Source organism: Pieris brassicae, chromosome 1, assembly GCF_905147105.1.
Source record: "Pieris brassicae chromosome 1, ilPieBrab1.1, whole genome shotgun sequence".
NCBI lineage: Eukaryota > Metazoa > Arthropoda > Insecta > Lepidoptera > Pieridae > Pieris > Pieris brassicae.
Window position 1 is genome coordinate 5822523 of NC_059665.1, and position 21262 is coordinate 5843784.

Sequence of the window (21262 nt, forward strand, 5' to 3'; positions counted from 1 at the left end):
CACTGAAACGTTTTGAATACAACAGTGTTACAACAGACGCCTGATAAGAGGTTTTTCAGCAATTTGATACAGGAAGTTTTCATCTAACTAAAAGTGTATGATTGTGGAATAAAATTATTTAGACCACGTTATTGACGGAATTTAGATTAAAACACTTTTTAAATGTTTTATACGATATATGACGTTGAATTAAATGTAAAGCTATTTATATTATTAGTTCCATTTGTTTGTTTTCGTTCGACACACGAGGGAGGTATCTTAGTATGATTCTCGCGGAAACAATAAATTTACAGAAACGTGTCTGCCCATACCACATTAGAAGCCTACGAGATTTCTAATAAAAAACTCTCGTACGTGAACCTGTCTTCTCGTGATATTTTGGTCATCCAGACATCCGTGCCTTCGTAGTATGGAGTTACAGAAAAATAAATGCAAATCGTAATTCACAATACCCAATTGTAAGACATTATTAAAAAATAATAACTAATACATAGTTACTTGTTATTGTGAAATCTCTGGAAAGCTTAAAAATGATGATCTTATCAAACATTATCAGGGATGGAACTAGGTCAGGTATTAAGCAATTTCAGTGTCATTACTAACTACGTCTACTCATGATAATAATTAATTATTTGGTCTTTCAACACATACAAGGGCCGAAAATAGCAGTCCGGCTGTAAACCAATACATAATACATATAATTATAATGAAGTTATTATACCTGAGTGCGAAGGAAAGGGAAAGAGTTGCATAAGAAAGACTTCCACTTTAGCGAAATTTTACCGTATTACCGTAACCGTATTTTGCGGGTTATATATATGTATATAACCCACTAGATTACCAAAATTCATCTGTTTGTTAGAATTTTTTAATTATTAGTTTGTTTTCCATGTAGAATATTTGAGATGAATACCTCAAAGCACCACCAATTGCCGCATTGTAAAGCTAAATAATTCTGCGATTCCCTAAAACTATGAGATATAAATACGTTAAAATAAACAACTAATTGAATTTTCGCCAGGGATTAAACAACGTTTTACCAATCCACTACTACTATATATAAATAACAACAAAATATCATTCGGGCTTTTTATTAAGGCATGGTAAATTGCGCTATTCAACTGAGAATGTACTTTATGTAGGCGTTATGGCCTTGAAATAATGCTTAGGTCAGCCTTTAGTGAACGTCTACTTAAGGCTTGCTTGTAGGCGTAAACCATTTGCTACTTAATCAGGATGGCGTCGATTGCGACATGCCTAAAAGGATTACAAATACCATAAAAGGTTTTTTTCCATTTACTTCGTATTTGAATATAACTCTTATATTTAAAAGCAGACTTTTACATAGTCTAAATATTTATCTGGTTATATTATCTTATTGTCTGTAATTTGTACTTGCAGTTATCAAAGTCAAAGCCAAATAACTTAATTCAATTAGGCCTATAAAGGTTCTTTTAAAAATCAAAATTACTGTTTTAAAATAGTTGATACAATATTGTTACGAAGACGGGTCGACTGCCATGTTTCTAGATTTTTCCACTAGTTAGAGAACTTTTCAGCAGGCTGTAATATGATTTCTGACCGTTTCAGGAGAGGGTCAATCACATATTAGAAAATTGTAATTTCCATAATGTTAGCCTAGTTTTCAGGAAGATGAAACCTTTTTTCAGTCAGTTTCAGAACATGTGTAGTCGATTGGTGCAGTTTTCAGGAGGCCCGTTTTCAGGCGTTTTCAGGCCTAGGTATACCCCTTTGATGAAGGAATATTCTAGACCGAACTTTCTAGGTGTGAGACAAGGACGAAATGATACGAGAGAGAGAGAGAAGATCAGAACTTTCTCGAAACTATACTGAGCACTCTAGAACGCCGTACGACAAGGACGGAGCAACGTGCGAAAGAGACAAAGAGTGCGGACGTTCTAGAATTGTGCAATCGCTACTCAGTAGCAAGCCCGCCTAGAAAGTTCTCGAATATTGTTTAGAATTATTCCCAGGGATATATAAGCGAGCCGAAACGCGACTAGTCGCCTTTAGTTTTGAATGCGATAACAAGAGCGAAACACCGAAGCGATAAAGTGAATACAAGTGATAAAGTACTGTGTTAAGAGTGCATAAGTGAAGTAATAAGTGATTGTTTTGTGTGTGTAATTAGTGCATCTCTGCAATTAATTTGTGCCCATAAATTCCTCATTGATTTATCAAGAAATAAACCCTTGAATAAATTCACGGCATTTTCTATCCGATCCCCTAGCTCGTAACAATATTTTGTATGCATTGATTTGAATTATTATTATGTACATACATAATGCTCACATATTATGTATTTATGATATATCCTTTTTCTAAATATTTATAACGAATTAAATTAAGAAACCCTTAACCATAAAAACTAAATAACTAAAGTACTAATTTGTCCGTCGCTCTGTCTTTTCACGTTCTTTTAAAAGCAGATAGAGTAATTCAAAACTTACAGTATACAAATACGTATATTTCTTCTAAAATACATTTTTTTAAATAATAGCCACTATAATTGTTCTATTAATAAAATTGATCGCAACAATTCGCACCTACCCATATTTACTAAGAGAGTTATCAATTATAATCAACTCGACAAGTGCAATACTAATTTCTTAAAGTGGTACTTATACCATTTGCACCTAACACCAACCAGTTTTGTATTGTTTAAATATTTCACTTAAAGTTCGAGTTGATGGAGCTTCCTACGCTTGGAACGCACTGCGGTGAAACCGGCAGCTTTTAAGTTGACAAAAAGTGTAATAAAAAGAAAGAAATGGAAACAAACGAAGTATACTTTGATACAAAATTAATAAACATTAATCATCTGTAACACAACAGGCTTTTTGTTATAAAAACATTTACTCAAATAAATACACACGAGCATTAAATTTAACTTCAATCCCAAACGTAGCCGGCATAATACTAATCATATACGAGACGCCAAGCACACCCAGCAGACCTAAGCTTGAGCAAATAAAATCCGTTTTTTAGGAAAACAAAGATGACACTTCAAAACAGAGATGACACTTCCTTCTGATCTGATCCACACTATGTACTCCTTTGTGTTAAGAAAAATATTATTATTATTAGAACAACAGGATCGCTGTTACAATTTACAAATTTACTGTTCCTCCTACTAACGGAGAAACTTGCAGTGCGGCCTAAACATTAAGACGGTTTAATATGCATTTTGGTATGCTTGAAGGCTTCCTGTCACGTTGCAATAGTAAAGTTAGAGTTAAATGACCCACTTATGGGCCTTATACCGTTATACCTTTTTGGCTATCGTCTTAATTGGAAAGCATAATGATGTACTATGAATTAAGTTTAATAATAGTCAATCACGTATGCGCCTTGTAAGTGATCTAAGATGGACGTGTAGATTTGGTTATTGCATCATATCTCCTTATATGGTTAACTAAATTCAACCGCGGCATAGTTCGTTCTATTGTATGTTTCTTAAGGATTTTGGTATATCGTTTTTATAACTCACGAGACAGAAGTTGTTGAGCGTAAAAACTGCCAAATGAAACATATGCGGTAGGCAAAAATACTCAACAATAACGTAATTTTTTATTATCATCAATAATTAGTAAAATACATAATTTCCATTCACAATCTAGACCTGTGGCTAATAATATATATTATGTAATGAATGAATGAAAATGAATTTCATTTTAAAATCTTCGAAACCTTTTCGGCCTCTTCTATGTCCCTACTCTTTGTACGCTTCCGAAATCTAAAATCGCGTGTCTTTTCCAACATCTCATAGAAATGATTAACCGGTTGGAACCATCCAAAACCCTGCTCGGCTTTGCCTAACCAAGTGTGTCCATTTGGATCAATAAGCTTTAAGTTTCCTACGGGAGCGTTTTCAGCAAAGTCGCAAAGCAGAGTGCTTTCGTCGGGGTATATGTACTTTCCGTGGCCACTGTAGCACCAGTCTTTGAGTGTTCCCTCATATTTAGCGCCATCTGTGAAGGTTATGGTTGATTCTTCATTGCCTCCTAGACGGTCTACCTCCCAGGTACCTGCGTAGACGTCTCCTTCAGCAGTTGTATACACCCCCGGACCTAAATATATAAAGAATATATCAGTAATTGGATGTGGTCCGTCGCATTTTTCATTACTTCAGAAATACTTGCTTATATCAGGTAATGAATATTATCTAATTAGTGAAAATGGCTGCCTGGTAGAGATCGCCGAAAGCGATAAGGCCGCCAGTTTCCCTCCTTTTCATTTAATTGTGTCAGAATGTTTATGCAACGAAGTGTTAATAAATAAAATAAATAATTATCGTTAATAATAAATGAAGTAGTAGTGTATTTGATATGTTTATTGTAGTTAACAAATTGAGCTTAGGTACACAACGATCTTCTTGTTTTTTATAGGATCGAGGAACGAGGCTACGGAGATCTGACAATTCGAGTTTTCGTGTTTTCTAAATGACTCCACATATTATCAACTAACTGCTGCTCCGGCTGCGCGCAAGCAACCGTGATCGTATGTATATATTACAAACCTTAACCTTGGTCATAAATTAATCGATATAGTGATAATCGCAATAAATTCCAAGTATGTATTGAGTTTAACAAGAACAGACGAGAACAGAGAGATATAAAAGTTTGAAGGACTTTTTTGTTTGTTAAGCTTTACAAATTGTCACTGAACTTACACTATATATCTCCCCGTCGTTAAAGCGATGTTCACTTTTAATTTTTACTACAAGTCTTCCATTTTTTCGGTCTGATAATACTTACAAATAACGCGGCTTACTATTCGTGAAACAATGCAAGGCAGTTTTTGCCGCGCACCACCGCTATGTGGAACCAGCTGCCAATTCATTATTTCCGAACCAAATCGACTTAGCGTATTTCAAGAAAAAGGTCTTAAAAGGCCGTCAACACACTCGCGAGCCCTCTGGCATTGAGGGTGTCCATGAGCGGCGGTATCACTTAACATCAAATGAGCGTCCTGCCCGTTTGCCACCTGGTCAATAAAAAAAATCTGTAGATCGAGAGATCCTTGAAAACTTTATCTCTCTATAATATTAGTATAGATATGCCGCCTGTTAAGTTCGCATATTTTTAATCTTGTGGACATTTAACCTAGCCTCAATTCTTTAATCCACAATTAAACTTAACTAAAGCCTATTGATCGTGAGTGAATTTTTCAATCAATTTACAATTTATCAGACTAACGATACACGAAGCGAACAGTAGGGGTCATATCAATAAACCATAAAGCGATTTATCAAATATCGTTTGTTCGCTCCAAACAAAAACATTGGATCTAATATTTTGAGCAATTGGAGCATAACGCAAGTTATGGAGTGGAATGGTGAATGGTTCATTAAATTTAACTTAAAAGACAAAAGTGTTCCGAAACGCTTCGATAATTTTGATTATAGGGCGATGAACCTCTAATAGATATAATTATAATTTTTGTATATAACCCTCTATTTTTTGTATATATCTCCCTAGTACAACCTTTTAGGTCTAGGTGTCAGATTTCTGTATCTGTTTCATCATTTGTTTTTTCTAATAGGCAAGTAGGTACGTGTTCAGCATTATGCATTATTCAGCAACCGGTATGCCCCAACTTTTTGGGTCTACGGCATACCGGTTTCTTCCAGAGCCCTTATATTGAAAAACGAGACTTAGCACTAAGTGTAACTGAAAGTGTAACGGATGTAACGACTGACATACGGGAGACATAATAGACATCTGGCGATGGAGAGAAATTGGCTGTGTCAAAAATTAATCTGGAATTGTATAGGAAAAACACTTTTTGTATGGTAATCAAGGTATAAAATAATTTCTACTTATAAATTTTTTTTTTGATAACGTAATAATATATTTTAATAATTTGATATTTTATCACTACTAATAATATATAAATTGACTAATTAAAATGACTCAAAATATATAACTTTAATGTAAAATTTCTTTGAGACAAATCTGCACGCCATTATGTGTAGCAGAATATGCGAACTTTCGATTGTACCATATTCTTTCAAATAAATTATTATTATAGTTAGTAGTAAGGACTCCTTTCTGAATCTCACCCTTACTCAGTAATGAGTTTTAATTCTACGCGATCCCAAGGTGGCGACATCAGCGCAATGTTTATTGAGGGAACTGCATTGAATTCGCATAGAAAAAACGTTGGTATTGCCATCCCTATTGAATTTTGTGTATGGGCGAAGTCGTTGGCCATTTCCATAGCAATATGATAATAAGTCATAATATATGCATTGTATCTCCTCGGCTGTTTTGGAGTAGGTTAAAAAATAAGTGGGGCTTGCGATCTTTTCCATTGTGCGTTATTGATCTTTATACAAGTTTTCATTCAAATGATAATACTTTCATTTTAGAAATTGTGATGCTATATAGGTCTAATTCAAGCATTTAGTATATAGCGAAAGAGTAACGAGAGTTTTTATGCCGGCTTTGTCTCTCGGCCTACACCCTCTGCATTATTTGTCAATGAATAGGGATGTCTACCAATTCAAATTTAATGACGTGGAATAAGTGATTCCTGTATCTTATATTCCATAATAAACATATTTATTAGCGCCGAGTTTAAAACAATTTATCAAGAATTTAATTGTATCCAATACCGTAGTAAAAAATACAATGATTGACGTAGAATTGTTACTTAAGAAGTTCTAGTAATTACGGTTAAAAGGAAAAGAGTGACGCGGTCTCGGCTTCACAATTTTTGGATAGATCATAAAACTCTCAACTAACCATGCATTTTAACATTTCTATCTTTCTTTTTTGCTTCAAAGAACCCTTCATAAGTATCTCCCGTGTCATGGATGAAGTAACCTTGATCCTGAACTACAGGTATTTCTTTTACCACCTTTTTTTCATCGCCTTCAAGCTCCTGTTCCGTTGAGTCAGTCATTTTGTAACGACTATTTGACAATTTCAAAATATATATTGTTACGTTAACCTAATTCTAAACCTCCGTTCGCACGAAGTTCTACTTGTTTATTTGGTAATAATACATTTACATAATGATGTATTAATATAATTACAGAATTATTTGCAAAATGAATAACAAGCCCAACTGACACACCTTTCAGTTTAACCTTGTTTTATCATTAGTCTATGGCCATTTTCACACGCAACTTTTTAATTTATTTTATTGCACGTCCTTGACCTACCTTATGTTGGAAAGTACTTTAAAACTAAAAAGCGACATTATTATGTAAACATCTAACAAAAAAAACTAAACACATCTTTTTATAATGGCCTGGCAAGGAATTGTATATTCCACCTTACAACTCACTATTTGGACATTTAGTGTAATTCAGCGTATTCACGTGATGCATAATTTATCAAATTAAAAATAATCTGACGTCAATATGCGAATAATTATTGTCGTTATTATTTGCAAGCAAGTTAAAAATCCTATTGATTTGAACTAGTTAACAAAAATGTCGGTACTTGTACGGTGATTTTAACATATTAGGAAATAAAACAAATTTATTATAAATAAAATATATTCCGCTAACATCCATAAAACCACATTTCAGCATCAAAACGACAGCCTTGATTGATGGTAACAAGATTTATTGTATAATTTTATTTCACATTGGGTGCACTTTTCCTGAAAAACTACAAATAGCTACATTTCACTATAACTAAAAAAAAATGCATGAAACCGATTCGTTAATAAAATACATAAAAAAAGCAAAAAAATAATTCAAATATTTTCGCTTAGACTACATGATAACGATTTTATATAAATAAAAGGCAGTTTTTAAGAATTTACCCAACTTACAATTCCCTAATAAACTATATCCAAGATTTCTGATTTAACGTCTATAATACGATTGGTACACAATAATCTCTTAAATATTATTTTCCCTAAAAAATATAACAAATAAAATAAATATAACAATGGGATAGAATTTCAAATCAGTTATCGAGGTCCATACAATTCAAATAAATACTAATTATCTAAGCAAACATATCACTTCTCGATAAATTGATTTAAGATAGGAGCATGATGAGGCAACATTTCAAAATTTATAAAAAAAATATGAATCATCAATAATTATACATAATGTAGATTTGATATATTCTGTATTTTGCTTTGTTGCGTCAAAATTGCGCCATGCAACTCTGGTTAGCCAAACGCATTCCTTATTTAAAATTTGAAAACGTTCCATTTTCAAGATTTCTCATAGAATTTTTACATACAGTGCTACAAGATTTTATGGCACACTGTAAGAAATTTGTATGTTGATAATTTGAGCTTATTTATATATAGCTAAAGTTAATTAATGAACAATAATGCTTATAGCATATTTCTCGCTGTATAATTCTAAACGATTGGCTAACAAGAGTCTATAGAATTTTCACTGGTTGACTTATAGGATCATGTTGGCTGGATCTTCGAGGTTTTCTTTAAGTGCCTTCATCCATTGAGCGCCGATCGCGCCATCTATTACTCTATGGTCGGCCGATGCAGTGAATGTTACGAATTTAGCTAGACGGAATCTGGAATATAATATTTAGTTTTAATAATGTCACAAGGATTTCGATAGACAATAGAGTCAAATATAAAATCCGTTCAATATGACCATAGTACGTTTTCCCGCATAAGACCTCTTTTGCTGTTTTATGAAAATCGAGTTTCTTTTGTATTTTTTTTTTAATTAGAAGTTATATTATTGCTTAAAATATTTACAATCACATTAAATACACTAAATATATGAAATATGTTATCAGCTATTTTGTTTGGTTGTGTAAATCATATTTTTATTCTGAAGTTTTTGTGTAAACTTAATTACATATAGAAAACAAAGTGGAACATTTATAACACGAAACTGGCTAGGCTAATAAAATATACTGTTACGAAGACGGGTCGACTGCAATGTTTCTAGATTTTTTCACTACTTAGAGAACTTTTCAGCAGGCTGTAATATGATTTCTGACCGTTTCAGGAGAGGGTCAATCACATATTAGAAAATTGCAATTTTCATAATGTTACCCTAGTTTTCAGGAAGCTGAAACCTTTTTTCAGTCGGTTTCAGAACATGAGTAGTCGAGTGGTGAAGTTTTCAGGAGACCCGTTTTCAGGCGTTTTCAGGCCTAGGTATACCCCTTTGATGAAGGAATATTCTAGACCAAACTTTCTAGGTGTGAGACAAGGACGAAATGCTACGAGAGAGAGAGAGAGAGAAGATCAGAACTTTCTCGAAAGTAGACTGAGCACTCTAGAACGCCGTACGACAAGGACGGAGCAACGTGCGAAAGAGACAAAGACTGCGGACGTTCTAGAATTGTGCAATCGCTACTCAGTAGCAAGCCCGCCTAGAAAGTTCTCGAATATTGTTAGAATTATTCCCAGGGATATATAAGCGAGCCGAAACGCGACTAGTCGCCTTTAGTTTTGAATGCGATAACACGAGAAGAACACCGAAGCGATAAAGTGAATACAAGTGATAAAGTACAGTGTGAAGTGTGCATAAGTGAAGTAATTAGTGACTGTGTTTTTGCGTGCAATTAGTGCATCTCAGCAATTAATTTGTGCCCATAAATTCCTCATTGATTTATCAAGAAATAAACCTTTGAAGTAATCTACGGCATTTTCTATCCGATCCCCTAGCTCGTAACAATACCAAAGCACCTGCGTTTCACACTACATATAATACAGATTTCTAACTTTCTAACTTAATTTAAATAGACATAGATAATCAATCACTAGCAATTAAATATAAATATAAATAAATAATATATTAAAGACAAAAGGCACAAATATTTGTCAACATACCCTTGAGGTTCATTCTTGTCGGGTATAACAATCTCTTGTAGTCCACCACAGGCTAAGATTAGGGATTGAGGCGGATTGATGATAGCATTGAACATTGTAATACCTGAAAGTTAAATAAAAATATTAATTAATATGTTTCTACACAAAATATTTTAACACATAAAAGGTAAATTTTATTTTAAGTATGAGATCCTCCTCGAAAAAATTGTATTAGTCCTATCGATTTACTAAGTCTGTATAAATACTGTTACAATTGAAATTAACAAAATATTATATTTGAATTTGGAATCTGTAATTTTTATATGATTGTTCATTGGGTTTTCTCAGTTTGGCGCCGATACATTGTACAATATTTTGCAATATTAAAATGGAGTGGAATTGTAAAGAAAACCGAATCGCTGTGATTGCATTACACAAAGTAGGTATGAAGCCAAATGCCTATCCTAGCCTATTGAATTAGCATTTTCTTCGACGGTTAGGTATTTTCAAAGTAGAGAAATAAGATACATATCTAAAGATTATTGTAAAAATTAAAACTTCAAATAATTACAGTGCGTGCGTGCGTGCGTGCGGCACATGGCCAGTCTCAATATAGATTGTGGTACTTACCATACATTCCAAGATTGGATACAGTAACAGTTCCACCCTGGTATTCTTGAGGCTGTAATTTACTGTCCTTGGCCTTTTGAGCAAGCTCTTTCATATTCTTTGAGAGGTCAATAATCCCTCGTGAGTCCGCGTTGAAAAGAATGGGCGTGATCAAGCCAGTGGGCGTGGCCACTGCTACGCTTACGTCAACGTTGCTATATCTAAAAAATTAAATTAAACGACTTAATAATTATGTTTATAGTCAATTAAGTCAGGTTAGAATACTAAAATATATAAATTCCTCTTCCTTCTTTACTTAAAATTAATAACATTGATGTATATAGCAATACAATTAGTATGAGTTTTATATAATAGACATGATTGACTCAATAATTTGTTGGAAAAGCTACTGTAGTTATATGGTAAGCTTGCATTTTCCCTGGGCTATATTAATAGAAAGTATCTTACTGTCTAATGAAGGACTCCATCCAATGTGAATTGACAGCCGGCACACGCTTGCAGGCCGCCGCAACTGCTTTCACAATAAAGTCATTCACAGATACCTGAAATTTCCAAATAATATTTGATCACAGACGAAGAAATAATTACTAAGGCTAACTGCAAAAGCCATACCTTAATATCAGACTTCTCTTTGGCAAGCCGATCGTTAACCAACTTTCGCATTTCCAAGGTCTTCTCTACATTGACAGTAGCTGACAACTGATAGTGGGGTATCGTCTGTTTAGCAGCTGACAGTCTCTTTGCAATTGTTTCCCTCATGCCGGAGAGTGGGATATCCACAAAGGTGGCACCAGGAGCTGGTGCTGGTATTGATACAGGCGCTTGTGCTGGTGCTGCTCCTGCGAGGTCACCACTCTTCACTGAACCATACAGCCCAGACCCTTGGCCTGTGAGGGGTCATTTGGTAACCAATATGTACCGTAGTATAGGACGTAATTTTAATATTGCAATGGAATTGTTAAAATAATTTAGTACAATAACTATTATACTAAAAATAGATCGTAGTAGATGGAATAGACAATTTAAATCCAATACACAACTAATTTTAACATGAAATTTAACATAGACTTGATTACCTCGAAATAACGCCCTACCTAATAAATTTTCAATTATTAAAATCTTCAAAACAAATAGCTTAATATGTAACTCACCCCCTAGCCGAATATTTTTGAGCTCCGCTAGCCTTCTTGCCATAGGGCTGGCATAGATCCTGCTATGCTGGTCTGGCACTGGTTGAGAGGCCGCAGCCGGTTGTGGGGCTGAGGCTGCTGGGACAGCAGCAGCAGCAGGCGCAGGAGCTGCAGGTGGAGAAGCTGCGGATGGTGCTGCAGCTGCTAGAAACGAAATTACGTCAAAGAGCCATAAATGATAGTGGTCTTGTTGAAATGAAGTATATATATATATGTGTTCCAGCAAAACAATAATTACTTTGACTTTTGCTTTTATACTTGTATCAATTATCTGTTTAGGTTGTTAAACAAAGATGAATTTGCCTTAGGAGAGTACAGTGCAGCATTGAAAGAAATGACAGTGGACAAAGAATGATAGATTTTTCTTTCGCTTACAAAAATAAAATAATGAATAGTTTCATCAAAAAACGAAAATCGAGAAAGTGGAGATGGTTAGCACCGAATGGCATAGATAGAAATGAAATTGATTTTACTTACTAGAGAAAAACATAAATTTCATGACATTGAAGTTCTTAATAAATTAAATTTTAATACAGATCATAGAATGGTAAGAAGAGTTATTCAAAACAGAAAGAACAAATCAAGAAAACATATTACACACAACCATGAACAAGGTAATAAACTTCACCAATATCACAAAATAGATTGAATGATCTAGAGACAACATTAAATAGAATTCTCAACGAACTAAAAATTCTCAACTCAAACACTACAAGAGAAGTATATTTTTTTGGAAAAAGAACTTATAAATGTAAACAAATCGATAATGAAAAATGTGAAGAAAATTAAGTTGGTTATGTTTCTTACATTCAAATTGATGAAATAGAGAAATGAAATGTTACACAAACGAAAAGATAACAAACAAAACATTGCTAGTATTAGCAAGAAAATTCATCAAACGATAAGAAAACATCAAAAAGCAGAAAGACTGAATATTTTGAAAGAACAAATAGAAAACACCAGCGGTATTAGTAGAGGGTCTAATACAGTTGAAAGAATATCCACATTGGATACCCAACATAACAACTAAAATAATGAGGACAAAATATAAAATTACGACAAAGAGACTATCAAAAGCGAAAGTAGCGACGAATTTTTACAAAAACTTATACAGGGAGATCAATGCCAGAAGACGAAAAAAGGGAAGCTTACAAAGAAGAACAAATACAAGAATCTGAGGTCACACAAGCTATAAAATAAAATAAAAGTGAAAAAGCTCTTGGAGATAATAAAATATCCAACGAACTACTGAAACAGTCTCTACCCGCGATATCCAAATATGAGACTCATTTTTTAGGAAATAATAGCAACTGAACAAATACCCATTCAATGGACGAAATCAACCATCATCCAACTACACAAAAAAAAGGTGACAAAAATAAAATAAATAATTATAGACCTAAAGCCTGATGTCCAATCTATAAAAAGTGTTTTCTAAAATAATACTCGAACGAATATCAAAACACCTAGAAGAAAACCAACCGAAGGACTAAGCTGGCTTTCGCGCCGATTATACTATCATCGACCATATTCTTGTTGTGAAGCAAGGAATTCAAAAGCTCAATGAATACAGGCAACTGTACTATACGGCATTCCTCAATAAGGCTTTTGATTAGCTGAGTCATACCAATATCTGGAAAACAATAAAAAATCAAAGAATAGAAAGAAAATACATAAAAGAAATTACGAATTAAGAATTTATAGTTCAAAAAGCCGTTAGGTGCCCTTGCACTTGCCCCAAAACTCTTCACAGCAGTGTTAGAAAATATATTCAGGAACCTAGGCTGGGAGCATTTTGGACCTAAATCATTTAAGATATACTGACGACAGTAATTTTCGCTGAGAAACCAAGCGTACTACAAACTATGTTACAACAATTAGATGATGAAAGCAGGTTTATTAGGAACCCAACGAATAGTAAATGACGAATGCCTATATTAAGGACAACTTATTTCAATAAAAGACTAGTATTCTAAGGAAATAGATAGAAAAATATGCACCACATGGAAACGGTACTAGTCTCTAAAATAAAAATGAAACAATTCCCATGACAATGAAAAGCAAATTATATAATACATGTATTCTACCATGTCTTACTTATGGATGTCAAACGTGGCTTGCGACAAGCAAATACAACCTAAACAAACTAGTAGTTTGTCAACGCAGCATGGAGAGAACCTTGCTTAATAAAGGACTATGGGATCAATGGACAACTTCAAAAATAAGAAAAAAAACAAAGGTCAGTAACGCTTTCAAAAAAAACTTTAATGGAACTGAACTCAATGTATAAAGAGGACTACCAAAGAAAAATGGACTTAGGATGTAATATAGTGGTTCCCGAGGAACAGGAAAAGAAAAGGGGGAGGGAAAATTAAAAGATGGGAGGAAGATCTACCAAAAGGATAGAAGGTCAGCCAAGGATAGAGATTTGGAAACAATTGGGGGAGGCCTGTGTCGACAGACAATCTGACCAAAGTAGTTCCTAATAAATTTATTATTTTGCAACGGGAATTAGATTTAACATTTTATAAGAATAGCATGCAAGTTAAAAAGGTTAGAAAATAAAGGGCTTTTATTATTATTATCTTCTTTTGCCAACAACCAAGTATTGCTAAAATGAAACTGAAAAAGGCTATAATAATCAGAATGTTCTATAAAGATACTGTAATGTATGTAATGGATACAATCAATAATTTAATGGCAACATTCATGTTAATATGAGAATAAGAGTGAAATTTTAAATAAAAAGCTTTTTCTTTTGGTGGTGCAGGCCTGGAGGGTGCACTTGACGCTGTGGATATATCCATTAGTTGTGTAAATTTAAAGAAATTAATACATTATTATAATTATATAATATATATAATACTCTTTATATAAAATATTGCTTTTGTTAACATTATTCTTAGTATATACAATAATTATTCACCAAATTCTGTTATCAATACTTTAATTCTAGTACATACATGCAAAGAAGCATCCATTTATACACAATAACACCAATTAATTTTTTGCCAGGGTTAACTCACATGTTATGTTACTTACAGTCATCTTTAAAGTCTTTGAAAGCAGCAACATCAGCCTGATTCTCGACAATGATACAAAGAAGTTTGCCAACAGGAACCCCCTTTGTACCAGCAGTAATCAATATCTTAGCTAGATATCCTTCTTCTGGAGTTTCAAATCCCATAGTTGCTTTGTCAGTCTCAATTTCACATAGCAGGTCACCTTGAACCGAAATTTATTTATTTTACTGAGTGATATAGATAAGAATAGTTAAGAACATATCTTTATATATTTTATTTTCTCATATATTAATTTGCCACAGAACAATTTTAGATTAATTTTATAAAAACAATAATGTGTATGGTATAAACAATACCAGGGGATTAGACAGACTATTCCTGAAAATAAGGCCCTCACATACATTTTAATATACATTGGAAAAAGTAATATATTAAAATATTACTAACAATCAAAATTATACTTTCTTTACCTTCATTAAGTTTGTCACCTTCCTTCTTTTCCCAGCTAACTATAGACCCATTTTCCATTGTTGGCGAAAGAGCTGGCAGATTTACTTTGTTGTGTGGAGGGAGATCTGAGTAATGCCTTACTTGTATGCTCCATTGCTGAGTTGCAGATAATGGCTGATTTGATAGAGATAATAATCTGTAAATTTTTGAATTATACATTACTCCAGAAATGGATATAGGCCATTTAAATGCTCAAGCATAAAAATGCTAAGCCACTATTACCGAGTCTATTAAGAATACTCAAAAAATATTCATCAATATTCTAAGATTTCTCATGATTATAGACAGTTTGTGTGCCACTAAGATTTAAAAGTACAGTTGTTATTCATCTTTGTACACAATCAAATATGACACAAAATCGATTAAACTTGATAAAATACAGACAGATCAAGGATGTGATGATTTAGTGAATCTTAAATGGATTATTTTTCCATTACAGTAACATATGTATTGTAAATCAGCAATTAGACCGGTACACGCACATGCTTCCACCAATGTCATTTACCAAGGTTTTGACATTATGATTATGCAATTCCCGTAAGTTTGAACTTGCGAAATTAGTACTTACTGATTTGTTTAGAATAAACTTAATACCATAAAGAAAACACGATAGGTTCGTGACTGAAATCAATAATAACGAGTAAACTCAATCAAAAAAAAAGGAAAAGAGAACTTACTTATTGGCTTGTTTCCTCCTGGTTAATTCTGTACTCAAACATCTCTTGACATTATACCGAATAGCTTTCTTAACGCTATCAGCTAAAACTTGGTTTCGTACAAATATCGTTCGCAACATGTTTGTTTTTATATTACAATTTTTTGCCCGTCCAGATTTTCGGGACGGTTTTCTAAAGCCGAAATCGACCTTTAACAATTTGTAGGTCGAAGAAATGATACAATCAGTCAACTTCAAACGTTTTCGCACATTACCGTTTTAAAAGTCTGCAGAGTTAAATCAATGTCAATATAGTTTTGATTTTAATATTTACTCTGTAGTTTCATACTATCAATATTATTAAATATGATGATACTTTATACCAATGATGTAAATGTATCTTCTTTTCGGCAATTTTCAGATTTTAACAGTGCTACTACATTCTTTTAAAAAATTTAATCACAGCCATCAAGGGACTTCACTGTTTATAAAGTGCTTTTGGAAGTTGGAATTGGTTCCCGGTGGCTGTGGTTCTCAGGTCAGTTGTCAATTATATGTTATACTTAGTTGTCAGTCGTCGACGAATGATTTAAGGAAAATTACAAATGACAACTCTTTTCTGTCATACATATTGTTAGGCAGGTTTCTTTAAAAATGGTGAGAAAATAATTCTCAATTATTTTGGAAATCGTTCGCGCATTTCTAATATAATTTAATTAAATGGAGTACTTATTAAAGTTATTTGTTTATTAACGTTGTATTTCCTAGCGTGAGTGTTATTTTCTACAAAAATATATCTTACAGTGGTGAATATGTTTACAGGCCAAACGCACCAAGAAGGTTGGAATTACTGGCAAATATGGTACTCGTTACGGTGCCTCCCTTCGTAAAATGGTCAAAAAGATGGAAGTGACCCAACACGCCAAATATACTTGCTCCTTCTGTGGAAAAGTAAGTAGTTTTTTTCTTCATAATAATCCCACTTAGTACTTGTAAATAAATTTAAATAATTAATAGGTTATGAATATTGATTCGAAGCTTTAAACTAATCCAAGGCGATATATTGCTAACTACTCACATCTGATTATCATTAAGGTTATGTTTTGATCACAAATAAGTTACCGTACATTGTAATTTAAGAGTTAGAGAATATATTTTATGCTATTTAAATGTGAAAAAGTAATAGCTCATGTAATCACTATACTAAGGTTAACCAAGTAATTTATTATTACAGGATGCCATGAAACGCAGCTGTGTCGGTATTTGGTCATGCAAGCGTTGTAAAAGAACTGTAGCTGGTGGAGCCTGGGTTTTCTCAACAACTGCAGCTTCATCCTGTCGTTCAGCTGTCAGAAGATTACGTGAGGTCAAGTAAATGTTAGAATAAGTCAATAAAATAATTTACAAAATGTCTTGTGTTTTATTAGCTGCTATAAAGTATACAGTATTAATGATGTTTTAAATTTTTTATTGGTATAGTGAGTCTTACCTGTACAAAATCTATATTAAATGAAATTTGAAATAAAATAAATTTCTATATGAAAATATTTAATATTAAAAGTATGATATGCAAAAGTACAGTATTAGCACCAATATAAAGTACTTATGGCTCAATACATTTATACAAATTATTTTTATTATAAAATAGCAGGCAGCTAGGCATAGGAATTAAAAACATTTGACAATGGTCTGGAAGATAAGCAAGTTCTAAAAAAAAATTTTCTGTATGCCCATACACTGCTCCACTTAGTATTCTTTTAAAAAGATTCAAGTATAAGTACATTCATCACAACAAATTGTTAGACAATTCTTAAGGTAGATGAAACTAATTATTGTAAAAGTATTAAATAGCCTTAGTTAATAAATTCATAAAAATGTTCAGTCAGTCGCCTAGATCACTGTCTTGATCCCCTATAGCAAACAGAATATAAAATGCTACTCCAAGCAATGCTGTACCAAGTAAATCACCTAGAGCAGTTAAATAGGGTATAGCGGAATTATCTGGATCTAATCCTAATTTCCACATCCACACAACCAAATAATGGCTAATTATCAACAAAAGAAATACTTGCAATAGTGCTGCACACACATAAATTAAAATAAATATAGGTGTTACAGAGGTATGACCTGCTTTGAGATAAGCAATTGTGTAAACAAAAACAAGTTGGCCGGGTACCACCATCAACATCAACAATTTAGTTGTGTTACTTATAACATATTTTTCTTTTTGTCCAGTATGAAATAATGTAGATAGTCTGGAAGCATGTACAGCAGCCATATTTCCACCGATACCATTAATAACTAATTGAAAAACAGCAACACCTTGATAATTTGACACAGTGTAACCCAATATTAAACCTCCAGTACTACTTATAACCATTCCTGATACTACAGGGACCCATCCTTCATCTAAAGCTTGAGTAGTAAACTTATTTTGAGACGCAACATATCCACAAGCAGGGACCAAAATTGCCCCAATAATGATAATAATAGATGGCAATATAAGACTTGTGCCAAGTGATTGATATAACATTGAAGAAATCCATGATAGCAGTGCCAAGGTTGTTAAATCACCCAAACTAGCAGCAATTGGTGTAGCTATATTATCTGGGTTTATATTTAATTTTTTGGAGACTACAATAACACCAATCATAATGAGTCCAAGCACAAAACTTGCAAATGACGCAGTAAGTACACTTGATGCACAGAGCAGCATAGCCTGGTGAATATCAAATAAGCCTTGAGGTATCCATCCCATTGCTACTGCAGCCATGGCTGCTAAGAATCCAACGAGCACTGCTTGACACTGTATAAGGCACAGGTTACCCAAAACTAGCTGCTTCAAACAGGCACCTAAGTGGCCCATGTTAGCATGTGTTGACATTCTTGATGCTAAAGTCATTTCTAAATTTCCTTTAAGTCCCAAGAGAGCTGGTACAAGTATATAGACACCTGGTATCTTCTGAAATACTTCCCAGTGTTGAACCACATCCAAGAGAAGGCTTGCTGCTACCATACCAAACCCAGCAAGAAGGAAAGACACAAACATTTGCACTGCTGCGATCCACGAGTTTTCTTTATCATATTTTATATCTGGTGGTTTATCCTCATTCGTAATAAGTTTGTACACGTTTGCACTCATTTCACTCTCGTTGTTACACTCAGTTTTGGAGTTATGACTTTTAGTTCTATTCATTTTTAATTGAAAAAGCTATTAATATTTCCTAATTAATTATCCATGAATTCGTAGTTAACTAACATTAATATTTAAGGCAACTCAATTTACGAAACGACAACACATTACGACCAGCGATTTGAGTTATTATGCTACACTAATTACTAATCAGGAATCTGCGTATGGTATTTCTTAATTATTGAAATCCATTGAATAACAGAAATAGTTAGAAAGATGAGTAATATTTAGTGGATATTTTCTATGGTATTACAGTTTTCATAGATGGGCCAGACCCGAGACTGCCCAGAGCCCAGAATCTATTTTTAAGGTTCAGATTTGACATCTATCAGTTTTAGCCTAATAGTGAGGTGATCTGTTTTTAACATCGGGACTTGAATTAAGTGACTCGGACTTCAAACATATGTTAATCGAATTCAGTAAATATAAAAAAAGTACAGTCAATGGGTACTATGTTTTGTCTATCCTAAAAATTAGGGTTGGATTTAGAATTACGTCGCCCGCCACTCCTACATAATTTGATGAAACTGATTATGTAGGAGTTTCGGGGGACCTTGATGGACCTACAAGTGATTTATGCTGTCAGAGCTGCGTCTAAGTATTTTTTAAAAAAAAATGTTTTTTGTAATGTATTGTAATTTGTAAACAATCTGACATTTTCTACTTTTCTATTGGTTATTAGAGATGTGACATTCTGCATTAAAAATCGATTGTGATTTTGCATGAACAATCGATGAATAAAAATAATTGATCTTTTTTATTTATCTATTATTTCCTCATTTTTGAATTTCGTGTTGATAGATTTTAGTTGGAATGTCGATTTTGTCAGAAATTAAATCCTATACTTTCAAGATTACGTGAATGTGCTTCTATTTTATTTGGATGTTTTGGAAACTTACCTATATTTTACAATCGAGGTAATTGTTTTATAGCACCATTAATTAATATTTACTATATGTCAACTGTTAAACTATTATTTAACTAGATGTAAACTGTTAAATTACTATTTAACTAGGTGTAAACTAGATCTCGGTTAAGTTAGGTCCGCATTTATGACAACATCGATTCAGTCAACCTCAGCTTATGTCTACTAGTCTGTTTTACCCCTAGAGTGTTATTTTAAAACCGTAGGCGAAGGATGAGCAGCCCCCACCCGCTGTAACAAAGTACAGGCATTATGCAAGCCGAAAGTGCGGGCTGAGGGCTTGAATAAAATGCCTGTGCTTTGGTAGACAAGGGTGGAGAGGCTGCATTTCCCGTAGTGGCGGAGCTGTCCAAAAAACCTATTATAATTATTCTTCAGTTAGGTTAGGTAAGTATGTTATTTTTTTTTTAAATAACTGTTTCCAGTGCGTGGAAGTGATGGGTTAGCTTACGTTACTTAAAACACTTTTTGAACGGATTAAAGCTATGAATTATTATTAAACCTTATAGTTATTTACATAATTCTAAATTTTAATTTTTTTTCCCGACGTTTCGCGTGCTTTTCAGCGTGCGTGGTCACGGTGAGTGAAGACGAAAGGTGTTATATGTCAAAAGTATCACAGCTGCAGAGAAAGTTGTTTTATCTGTTTTATTGCCCCGAAGTTGGTATCGACTAAAAGATGACGGGTTTTTGCAAAAATGACTCACGGTGTCCTCTGATTTCGCGGATTGTTTGTCTTCGGGTTTTAATTTGGATATTATTGGATCCCAGGTGTTTGATAATTTTATGCCGTCTTCTCTATTGAAATTTGGGTGTTTTTTTATTTCAATGGCTTCGCGTACCAATCTTGGGAAGAATCTTTTTTCTTTCACAAGTACTTTCGGTTGGTCAAAGCGTATGTAATGATTAGGCCTATCTAGTGTTTTGTGTGTCGTCTATGTCTTATGTCTGCAATGTGCTCTTTGAGTCTGCTGGACATATTGCGTTTAGTTTGCCCTATGTAAGACAGGTCACAGTCGCAATCCAGTTTGTATATTATACCTGCATCTTGCAACGGGGTGTTACTTTTGATTGGACTTAGGAATTTCTGAATCTTCTTGTGCGGCTTGAAAATTGTATTAATAGAAGCTCGTTTTAGGATCCGGCTAATTCTATCTGTAACTCCCTTTACATATGGCAGGTAGGCTGGTTGACGGGGAACTGTTTGTGTCTTGTTTTTGTTTCTGTGATGCACCCGGGGGATGCGCAGTTTGTTTCGGTGTAGCACCTGTTTTACGTGCTGTAGATCCTCCTCAAGGTGGGCAGCATCACAATGACGTTGGGCTCTCTGGAACAAACATTTACCGA

General features: G+C 33.7%; 4 protein-coding genes across 8 annotated transcripts; 1 reads left to right on the plus strand and 3 right to left on the minus strand.

The window, feature by feature from the left end:
• Positions 1-3569: 3569 nt before the first annotated feature.
• Positions 3570-7116, minus strand: LOC123710708 (phosphatidylinositol 4-phosphate 5-kinase 1-like). Its single transcript, XM_045662816.1, has 2 exons — positions 6771-7116; positions 3570-4091 (listed from the first exon to the last, which is right to left on the minus strand). The coding sequence occupies exons 1-2, from the start codon at positions 6928-6930 to the stop codon at positions 3691-3693; spliced, it is 561 nt and encodes a 186-aa protein (XP_045518772.1). The 5' UTR covers positions 6931-7116; the 3' UTR covers positions 3570-3690.
• A 397-nt stretch (positions 7117-7513) lies between these two features.
• Positions 7514-16048, minus strand: LOC123708517 (dihydrolipoyllysine-residue acetyltransferase component of pyruvate dehydrogenase complex, mitochondrial). Of its 5 annotated transcripts, none has more exons than XM_045659308.1 (10): positions 15820-16048; positions 15103-15278; positions 14652-14834; positions 14361-14400; positions 11571-11755; positions 11032-11258; positions 10867-10961; positions 10420-10619; positions 9811-9913; positions 7514-8534 (listed from the first exon to the last, which is right to left on the minus strand). In XM_045659308.1, the coding sequence occupies exons 1-10, from the start codon at positions 15936-15938 to the stop codon at positions 8405-8407; spliced, it is 1458 nt and encodes a 485-aa protein (XP_045515264.1). In that variant the 5' UTR covers positions 15939-16048; the 3' UTR covers positions 7514-8404. The 5 variants fall into 5 exon arrangements, with proteins under 5 accessions (XP_045515264.1, XP_045515240.1, XP_045515232.1 ...); XM_045659284.1 differs by having other exon boundaries at positions 11032-11306; positions 11571-11752; positions 15820-16047; XM_045659276.1 differs by having other exon boundaries at positions 11032-11306; positions 15820-16047.
• A 298-nt stretch (positions 16049-16346) lies between these two features.
• On the plus strand, positions 16347-17206 carry LOC123709796 (60S ribosomal protein L37a). Its single transcript, XM_045661349.1, has 3 exons — positions 16347-16454; positions 16620-16748; positions 17032-17206. The coding sequence occupies exons 1-3, from the start codon at positions 16452-16454 to the stop codon at positions 17170-17172; spliced, it is 273 nt and encodes a 90-aa protein (XP_045517305.1). The 5' UTR covers positions 16347-16451; the 3' UTR covers positions 17173-17206.
• Positions 17207-17334: 128 nt separating this feature from the next.
• On the minus strand, positions 17335-19281 carry LOC123713927 (solute carrier family 41 member 1-like). The gene has a single exon (XM_045667818.1). It carries the CDS (start codon positions 18991-18993, stop codon positions 17680-17682), a length of 1314 nt encoding a protein of 437 aa, XP_045523774.1. The 5' UTR covers positions 18994-19281; the 3' UTR covers positions 17335-17679.
• Between the last annotated feature and the right edge of the window lie 1981 nt (positions 19282-21262).